Genomic DNA, 10,879 nt, shown 5'->3' with positions numbered 1-10,879 from the left:
TACATAAAAGAAGACACAATAATATTAGGTGGTCTTATCGTTATAAATAATAAGGAAAAAAATACATATTTGAATTTAAAACTCATTGATTAGCTTATAACACATTTTTATAAGATTTTTTTTATAAAAAGATATAATTTTGTAACTAATGTCGTTTACTCAGGTAATGCCATATGGTTACTGAAATCTTAATTAAAATAAGTGGGCAGAATATTATAATAATGAATTCATTAGCCGCCGACCTTGCAGAGGACGTCATAGTGTTTGAAGGAGAGTTCGCTGCCGCTGAAGGAGATGTAGGCACATTGGTGGCTAGGGTGGACCTGGAATAAAAAAAGGTTAACGATTTAGAAAACAACAATAAATAATAATAGTTTATTACATGCAACTTATTGAAAAGATAATGAAAAAGAGTTATAAAAAAATGGGTAGGTAAGTTACGAGACGTGAGTTACGAGACGTAAGTTACGAGACGTGAGTTAGAGGACATTTTAAAATAAACGGAAAGCACAGTCCAAGAGATATTACTTGTAGATAATTAACTTTTTAAAAAAATAAAACCGACTTCAAATGCGTGAACACAAAAAAAAAAACTAAAAATTAAAAATATTCCGTATAAAAAAGTTCATCCCCAATTTTCCACCTTTGGGGGTGAAATATTTTCTTCAAATTCGCATGAAACCACCCTTTTGATAATACCTATTCAACAAAAAAAAATCGTTCAAATTGATTTATAATCAGCGGAGATATTGCGTATAAAAAATTTCATCCCCAATTTTCCACCCTTGGGGGTTGTTTTTTCTATTATTAAATTTAAATGGGACCACCCTTGAGGTATTACCTATACGCTGAAAAAAGATTTGTTCAAATCGGTTCATAATTGGCGGAGTTATCGCGTAACAAACATAGAAAAAAAAACCGGCCAAGTGCGAGTCGGGCTCGCGCACAAAGGGTTCCGTAGCAGCAAATATAATAAACTTATTATGTCAATTTATACACCTGGTGAATGGAGCCTAAACTCTCCCGATATTTTGCCTTGTACTTTTATGTATGAATATTAATTTTATATATGTATTTATAAATATTCCGAGCTAAAGAGGTGGCAAAAGCAATGGCAAACAAACCACAATCAATAGTATTCGGTTGTCGCTGAACACTTGGAAACTGAATACATGACTCCGATAGATACGGAAACAAGGCTTTTACATATATTTTTTGCGATTTTCCTAGAACACCAACAAGACTATCGTACACACGCAGTATTCCATTAATGTAATAAATACAACTCCAGTGCCCCACTAATCCCACGTCACCGTCATAAATTACTTGAAGGTGCGTCTCATTTTTAGGTACAGGTTCAATCAGTTCAGGGTGTTGAAATAATTCTAGCTCACGCGGTCTAAATGATGTGCACCGAAGTAACTTTTCATGAAATGCGCGAACCACATCATCTTCGATATAGTTATTATAATTCAGAATGTAGGAAAACGTATTATCTAAAGTATCCATTGTTAGATGATATACAATAAGCTTTAGAAATTTTAAAAACCTGCTACGAAACACTAAAATTTGCACCAAAAACAAAGGAATTTATATTATTGGGGGATTTATTAGTACGTGACCGGTTTAATAGCACCTATTAAACCAGTATACCTACTTACTTATTTTTTATAATAGGTACAATTCAATATTAAAAAGTCTCAACGCCAAATTCGACTTGCGAAAGAAGTAAATGGGAACGATGAAATTCTCTTAGCGCGCACAAGTGACAACGACGTCTGCCCTCACGTGTCTGCCCGTTCGGGTCGACGCGGTTAGCTATCTTATCCCCGCTCCCGCGCGAGACCACGCCCCGCAACTCACGCGCTGCAGCGCAGCGAGCGACCGATCTTCTTGAATCGATGTAATAATAATCTATAGGATTAACGCGTTTTAAAAATATTGGTTCGATGGATATGTTTAACCTATTATTACTCAACAATCACATTTGTAATATTAAACTTTATCAAATGCACAATGTATTTAAGGTACATTACTGGATAAGGATTAATGGCGTATTGCTTGAATAAGCTAATATTTCTCGTAAAAAGTACCTACATTATAAAGATTTTATATCATCGCGGATTTTAAAAGGTGTACAATACTGTAGTATATTTTTTGATCTATCTTATAAGGTTCAGCCATCGTTTTCAGTGTAAGCACAATAACTTAACCAAAATTACAGTTAAATCAACCTATCTCAAAAACTATAAGAGATACTTTGATCAAACCAAAAATCGTTGAAAGAGTTAATTAGCATGCATCACCTCTATTTTTTTTAGAATTTTATACCCCGTAGTTATAAAAATAGAGGGGGGGGGACATACTTTTTACGACTTTGAGAGCTGATATCTCAAAAACCGTTCACTTTAAGAAAAATGTTTTTTAGAAAACTTTATATCATTTTAAAAGACCTTTCCATTGATACCCCACACGGGTATGTACATCGAAAAAAAAATTTTCATCCCTCAGTTACATGTATGGGGGGCCCCACCCCCAATTCTTTTTTTTACTATTTAGTGTCATAATTTTGTAGCGGTTCATACAACACATATTCCCATCAAATTTCATCACTGTAGTACTTATAGTTTCCGAGTAAATCGGCTGTGACAGACGGACAGACGGACAGACGGACAGACGGACAGACGGACAGACGGACAGACGGACAGACGGACATGACGAAACTATAAGGGTTCCGTTTTTGCCATTTTGGCTACGGAACCCTAAAAACATACGGGTCGAATTGAGAACCTCCTCCTTTTTTGAAGTCGGTTGAAAATAAAGTTCAATACGGTAGCGCATTTTCTTACATAACTTTTCAATTCCTAACATTGGAGGTCCGAAAATATTTCTCATACAATTTGATATCATAATAATCATTCTTCATAAAAAATTTAAAACCTACATATTTAAAATCATAATCATTGATATTCATAATATCACTAATCATACACTTAGTTTTTACTAATATTTGTTTTCATATATTTTTCTATACTAATGATCGAAACTCATAATCATTCGAATAAATAACTATAATATTCATAAATGTGATGTATCCTAATATTTGTTTTCATAAATTTATTACTCATAAGTGTATTTATCCATATTATTGAAAATCATGATGTCTATATTCGTATTAAATCGTATTTTAACATTAAATTAATTTGAAATGGTCCAAAACAGGCAATATTTTGTGCCACAAAACTAACGTGACAGAAACGAATCGCTGCAAAACCGACTCCACGTAGTCTTGTCTGCCCTACCCCTAGAGTGTAATTTAAAAGCCGGAGGCGCGGAGGGAGGGCAGCCCTCGCCCGCTGTAACGAGGCTCAGGCGCCCGGGTGAGCTGGAGCGGCTGAGGCTGGTCGCCGAGGCGCCGAAGGCGCCGATGGCGATCCAAAAAGCCGAAGCTGCGGAAGCAAGCGTGGGTGCCTGAGCCTCGTTACGCAAGGGCGGAAGGGCTGCACATCCCGCAGCGCCGGAGACGAGGAGATACCAATGCATGCTGCATGCTTGCTTTCATGCTGCATGCTCTGCATGCTTATCTACTCTATTAAATTATATATGATTTTTTTAAAGATACGAGTATGTCTGTTATAAAGTAAATAATTCTGAACAACAACATTATGAGTTGAAGTATGTTCTTAGTAACAACATTATTAATTAAAACAATATGATCAATGAATGTTATGAAGAAAAAAGATCTGAAAATAAAAATTATGTATTTTAAATGGTTCTTGGTAGTAACAGTATTGATAAAAAAATTATGATTACTAACTGTTATGAGCTCCGATGGTAGTAATAAAAATGTATGAATAAAAAAAGTATGAAAAATAAAATTATGAAGAGAGATTATTATGAACACAAATCGGTAGTAAGACAAAGAATAGGATTTAGAATTTTATGTGAGCCAATATAGAACCGTTCAATACACACTCAATAACACCGACCCATCAGATAACAGGAGCCCTCGCTTGACAAGTGGCAAAACTTGACAGTTGTAATTTCGAAAGGCTTTCGTTACTTCGCTCCCTGAAGATACTGCACAAAAGTCTACTTGTCTAGGGGGGCAGGTTCACAAAGTAGGTATGAAGAGTTCCAAACTAACCTTCCCTGGTGTGATGGAGTTCTGGTGGCTAACTCTCGCGATATACAACGGTTCGCCAGCGTGAGTGTTGCCAGCAGCGATCGCGCCCGGAGGAACCTGGCCGTAGTTGCTGGCCACCCAGTGTACAGCGTACGGTTTGGCTAGGAGAATCTGAAACATGAAGAGATTGACAGATGTTTATTTGACGAGTCAAACATTTTTCAAACGAAGACTATTTGGGCCTTACTCTCTAGTTGTAGTTTAGGGCTTCCTTAAAACACTCAATGAATCCCAATAAAATTAATCCATCTCGCTGTGGGATTCTAAATACCCCTGTGGATCTAGACAAAGTGCAAATTATAATCGCAAACCAGTCGATAAGTGGTCGAAAAGCCCCTTTTTTGAATGGAGTTTTGACGGATTCAATTTTCGATTCGATCAAAAAGTGCGTTTTGTCTAGGTGGGCTGACATGTGGAGCAAAGCAGACAGCTACAACTACAATAGGACTTTATTTATTTATTTATTTATTTACTTACTTTAGTAGTCCGCTGTGTGGAGCGGATTTTACGAGATTTCCCAAGTAACATTTTCCTCCATTTCGATGGCTCCTACGTATACTGGCGTAAGTGAAAAAAGTAAATTTTACAGGAGAGCCATTTTAGTGGCCAGAACCATATTTTGGGGTCATATCTTCTGACCTACTAAAACGAATTTAATAAAATTTCACATTTAGCCTTAACATGTAATGCTTTTGCTACTGCTGTTATCAATTTTTATATTTTTCTTATATATTTTGAGATTTTACGCATTGCCCTTTTACGTCGGCATATTTCTATAATTTCATGTATATTGTTCAACGTAAAGAGACTTAAATGACAACGTAAATATAATATTTTAAGCGATTACTCTCTTTATTTATGCATGTAATTATTTTAATTGTTATCATGTGCTAATATCAATAATAAATCAGTTAGAAAAAGTCGTTTAATGTACCGTTTTACGTTTTAACGCAAATACGCCCATATACTGTGCTCGAGATTTAGTTAGGTCTTTTAACATAATGTGTCATATTTTAAATGACCACGTGTGTTCTATTAAAATGCTAGCTCTATAACATCGTACAAGTAGGCCGTTAAACAGCAGTTGCCGTATCTCTACCCTCCTATAATGCTCTTAGTCAGACGGCTTACTAAAGGATAGTTGTTAGAGTATTATAACACCAACAATCGTATAAAAGTATAACTCTACACTAGTCTACACTCCTATAAGTCCCTTAGACAGGTATAGGTGTAATTAATTGCAATAATACAGCTTATACATCACGAGTGAACTGTACTAATGCTTTAAGTACACATTGGAACTAAATGTGAACTCTTATTAAATGGAGTAAAATGTTACTTGGGTTGTCAGCTTGACTATTTAAAAGCTGATCATGGCAATGTACGTTTTTTATGGAATATGTAAAATGGTAAATGTTCAGCACTGGACGTCCTATAGCTGAAATGACGATGATGTAAAATGGTACAGTATGTATTACTTACTTCAAAACTGTGAACTGGGACCTCCTTCCCAGCATGAGCGACATACGCTGCCTTGTGCCTGGGGGCCAGTTTCCCCGGGATGAATTCGCCGTTGTGGTGGGCTCTGATGACCCAAAGTGGGCTGCCGTCCCAGCCTTCCCTGCCAGCCACGTATGCTCTACCACTGTATGAGGCGGCTGTCGCTGTCGTCGCACTCACCCAGTCAATATCGGCTGTAATAGTACAGTAATTGGCACTAAAACCATCTGAAGAAAACTGAATTCTAGTAGTAGGTATTGGAAACATTTGCGAAGTATTTTGATGCTTACGTTTTGTAAATTTTCTTTGTGCTGCGCAGAGAGCGCGAGCCGCTTTTTCGATTTTCGAATACGAGAACGGTCGTTGTAGTGGACCTGTGTAAAGGACGATAGGATGTAAAAATCTGCATCAAGTAAGATTCTAGATTTATTTGATTTGATTTAGAGCTAATACCAGAGATACTTGTAAAATGGGTAATGTGGCACGGCAGTACTTTGCTTTGAGCGATTCCATTTTTGCATTAGACTTACTCTCTTTCTGTTTTTGTCACAACGGATTTAATTTGATACTTTATGCTGCGGCTAAATTTGAAGTATCTTTGGATTCGGATTGCACTTTACTGTCACTTATAAAATAGGGGAAGTTTAAGGATTGTAGAATTTTGCTTAAATAATATTTCAATAAGTAAACTTAATACTTATTTGAATCTTAAGACAAGGATTGTCCTTCCTGGATAACATTCAAAATAAGTCATGTTGGGGGGACAGCACTTGTTGACGTTTATTATTTATTTATTTATTTATTTGAACACCAACAAGGTTACATTGAGGCTTCACAAAAGATCTTACGTTCAACGGGCATTGGCATTGGCTGCGGCTGCGGCTGCGCCTGCTCCGGCGGGTAGTAGTAGTTGGTGACGTAAGTGGGCTGCGGCGGGGGCGGCGCGGGCGCGGGCGGATACACCGGCATCATCACGGGCGCGGGCACGTAGGCGACGCCAGGCGGGGTGGGGTACCCGTACGGGGGAGGGGGACCGTGAGGTGGCTCTGGAATTGAATAAATATCCTTGGACATTTTACACTGCGCTTCTAGCCCCAAACTAAGCAAAGCTTGTACTATGGGTACTAGACAATGGATATAAACATACTTAAATACTTTTTTTTTGTAAATACATACATATTATACATAGAAAACACCCAGACCCGTCACAGAAATTACAATTCAACATTTCAATTTCTGCCCGGCCGGAAAAATTGAAACAGAATTATTTTTTAAAACTTGTAAAGAATCGATTGTCGCACCACGTGGGAATTGAACCCATCTTTCGCATGCCGGGCGCCTGCTACTGCCTACTATATAGCTACGAAAGAGCTGAGCTACGTAGCTAAGAAAGAGCTGAGCTACGTAGCTAAGAAAGAGCTGAGCTACGCAACTACGAAAGAGCTGAGCTACGAAGCTACAAAAGAGCTGAGCTACGAAATTCAGGAATATAGCGCCGTTATAAAATATGACTTTCATCCTTGGACACTGTCATCACCTTCACCTCTCCGTTACGTTTTGACATCTACTTTTTCATAAGTATGTTTTACCATACCTGTTTCTATTTTTCCGTTTTTCCTTCCAAAAAATTTTATGAAGAATATTAAATAAACTAAACCTTGGAATTATTTTACTTTGAAGCTATTCAGAGCCTTTCAGAATTCCAAGACCCTGATTATGTGATAATAATATGTGGAGTCGACAGCGCATGTTAGCATCCTTATTGTTATGATATAATGGTCGCTATTTCACAACAAATTGAATTCGAATTTATTGTTCTTAATAATTCGGTCCATGATTCAATTGCATATTGATTATGTACATTGTATTTAAATTGTTTATCAATATGATTCACTGATATGAATGACCGATCGGTAGGTACCAAGAATGTTCTGTTTTTCTAGATAATATTTTGTACTGATGTAGTTCAATAAACAAAAATATTGAACGAGCGTTTTATGTAGCTGTGATACGTGCTATTTTGCAACAAAAAGGTCAATACCTTGTCTGTTTTGCGCAATCATTTTACGTGTATTTTTTTAGCGACCTTTGATTTATCAGGCAAGGGAACGCGGGTTTGGTCCCCGCCGCCACTCGACTATTGTGGTGAGCTCATTTGTGACACAAGCATGTTTAGCTTAGTACGAGGGGCCAAATTACTAATACTCCCGGTATTAGTAATCTGTGCTATAACAAATTACTCTCACTACTATAATATTTTAAAAAATACGCATAGAATAAACAAGCCCATTTTTCTCAATTTTTTTTTTCTATTCAGGTAAAGAACTTTGCCCTTTATCATTTTGCAGGCGAACCCCACAGTAGAGCTTCGGTGTATGGCATAGTTCCTCGTAAAGAAAATCCCCCACTCATGGTTCACGGTTGTATACCTACGTAAATTCTTTATTCAGCGTTAAAAAAAAACATTAACATCATTTTGACTAAGTTCTAAACTCTGTTTTGGTTTTAAAATTTATATGCGGACACTAAACTATATGGCATAGTTCCTCGTAAAGAAAATCCCCCACTCATGGTTCACGGTTGTATACCTACGTAAAGGCTTTATTCAGCGTCAAAAACATTAACATCATTTTGACTAAGTTCTAAACTCTGTTTTGGTTTTAAAATTTATATGCGGACACTAAACTATATGGCATAGTTCCTCGTAAAGAAAATCCCCCACTCATGGTTCACGGTTGTATACCTACGTAAAGGCTTTATTCAGTTCTAAACTCTGTTTTGGTTTTAAAATTTATATGCGGACACAAATGGTAATTTGATAGTAAGGTCTGATGAGTCGCCGATCTTCATCATCATCACGTCTATCACGTCTTCTAGTATCCACGGCAAGTGCACGACCCCCACTAATATACCAAACACAAATGGAAGATCAGTACCTCTAGTACGAAAAACTTTCGAGTTCGTTTCGTTGCGTATTCAAAGTGTCATCGAAAAATTTTGTATGAAAAATTAAACAGCGCCCCCTAGGGCGGCTATAATATAGGGGGCGCTGTTTAATTTTTCATACAAAATTTTTCGATGACACTTTGAATACGCAACGAAACGAACTCGAAAGTTTTTTCTACTAGAGGTACACTCCCCACGCTAGCCAGATGGATTGGGGAGGCTTGATATTCGCTTACTGATTTTTCCCATAAATAGTTGCCTTATACGACATCCATGGGAAGAGTGGGTGCTGTGGGTGGTCCTATTCTACTCTGCCTAAACCACGCGACAAAACGTGCTTGTAAACAATGGCATAATATTAATAAAAGTACTTACGGTGAGACATGTTGAAGAATTTGATGACACAAAAATACAAAAACAATACGCTGCAACTTCGATGATCACTCAGGTGTTGTATAGAAATCGATAACTTACGTTTTGTATTAATATCGGAACATATCATATCTATTCGACATACGAGATAAGATAAAATAATGCTTGGAGAATAGGTACTTGTGTTATTTCTGAAAATATATTACGTAGCTACTTTTATGCTACGCGATGACAATCTAATTGAAATAGACAATGGCCTCTTATAATACTCGTATTAACTAACTAGGTATTTTAACTGCGGTTTTAACACTTTTTAATTATTTAAGTAGTTTTTTTGAAATAATTAAGTCTAGTTAACCTTATAACTAATTGTCGATTGTTTTTGTAAGTAGTAAAACTTGTACCTAATATTATTGTTTGGGGTAACAGGTAATAATTTGAAGTAGAATGAAATTAAGTAGTAGTTAAAAAAGTAATACCTTTCATCGCACTAATGGATTGCCATTCATTTGCCGCACTTCGTTGTTCTACGGACGCGTGGAAAATGTTCTATCAGCACTTCATATTTTTTAGTTGGCTTTGTGCCGCCTTCGGTTTTTGGAAACCTTTTAAAAAACCTTCAAAAAATGTGTTCTTGGTTCTTGGACGTAAATTGTGGCCAGTGTTTATTATTTTGTGCACTTCGATATGCTTTCTTTTAACAAACAAAAGTTATGTCTTCGACATCAAAACCAATTTGTACCAGCTTGCTGTTTTGAACCAAGTTGCATGTAACGTGGGAATAATGTTAGCTGAAATATCAAACAGCGAAAATGTTTGCTTTTTGTTGTACCAAACTGTTAGGAAATGTTTCAAAACTTTTGAAGTAAGCAATAGAAACATAAAGAATATTGCTTTTAAAATGTATTTCTGGATGTCCATACCGATAATTATTTACTTAGGAGCAATCATTTGGGAGGCAAAGATACGTCAGGAAATGCCCTATCTTCTGTTGTCACAAATAGGTACCATTGTTTCTTACAGTATGCCACTTAGTAGTTCATTTGTATTTAATATTATCTATATTAAAGTTAGTGAACCGTTGTTTGTCGATCACGTTAATGTTCTGTGACGATCTTAAAATTGCTGATGCATCGGGTAAAGTTAGGCCGCTAATATTATACCTGTTGGATATCAATGAAAGTTTTTTAGATAACAACCAAGTAAATCAACGTTTGGACTTGAAAAATATATTTAGAGTTTACGATGACATCAGTTCTTGTATGAAACTACTGGAAAAGTATCACGGACTGCAGGTTGTTATACCTACTAATGCGAATTAAAAAATTAACAAAGTATAAAAAATATGACATTAATCCTTTCCACATTGCAGATCCTGCTGGCAATATGGCTGATTTTTTCCAATGCTGTCACTGGAATATCATTGACTGTATCTAAGCAGGTAAGAAAGAAAATGTTTGTATCTAGTATTATATTATCTGTGGCGATGATATTCAGGCGGAAGAATAGAATATTGCCGTAGACCCATTTTAAAGAAATATTTCATTATAATTTAAAAAATGCTCAATTGATTGCTCTACTTCTTGATCCTCATTTTCAGGCTGAGTACCCAAGTGAGGTCATCAGTAACGCATGCTTGCCGTTCCTATGGTTCATCATGGGATGCTATGTGCAGGATGAAATGCGCACAGAGGTTGAAAAAACCGACAATCAACTAATCAAGCATCTCATTGACTTCAGATGCGGTAAGATTACTTTCGGGAAAAAATAAACTAGAATATTATCAATTTTACAGTTTATGGTTAATTTGTGAACACTTTACACTGTTCGATGGCCCAGTAGTGTAAAGTACCTAACTGGTTTATAAACACTAAA

At 36.5% G+C, this 10,879-nt stretch overlaps 1 protein-coding gene across 2 annotated transcripts; it reads right to left on the bottom strand.

Moving 5' to 3' along the window:
* FaMeT7 (putative proline-rich receptor-like protein kinase PERK11-like) lies at nt 1-9,116 on the bottom strand. 2 transcript variants are annotated; one of them, XM_028310525.1, is made up of 6 exons: nt 9,008-9,116; nt 6,535-6,732; nt 5,977-6,060; nt 5,669-5,880; nt 4,148-4,297; nt 1-323 (listed from the first exon to the last, which is right to left on the bottom strand). In XM_028310525.1, exons 1-6 carry the CDS (start codon nt 9,015-9,017, stop codon nt 231-233), a joined length of 747 nt encoding a protein of 248 aa, XP_028166326.1. In that variant the 5' UTR covers nt 9,018-9,116; the 3' UTR covers nt 1-230. The 2 variants fall into 2 exon arrangements, with proteins under 2 accessions (XP_028166326.1, XP_028166327.1); XM_028310526.1 differs by lacking the exon at nt 5,977-6,060.
* Between the last annotated feature and the right edge of the window lie 1,763 nt (nt 9,117-10,879).

Source organism: Ostrinia furnacalis, unplaced genomic scaffold, assembly GCF_004193835.3.
Source record: "Ostrinia furnacalis isolate ACB-3 unplaced genomic scaffold, ASM419383v2 OfSCF3022, whole genome shotgun sequence".
NCBI classification, from domain to species: domain Eukaryota; kingdom Metazoa; phylum Arthropoda; class Insecta; order Lepidoptera; family Crambidae; genus Ostrinia; species Ostrinia furnacalis.
Note: the sequence above shows the minus strand (reverse complement) of the source record. Positions and strands in the feature narration are given on the sequence as shown.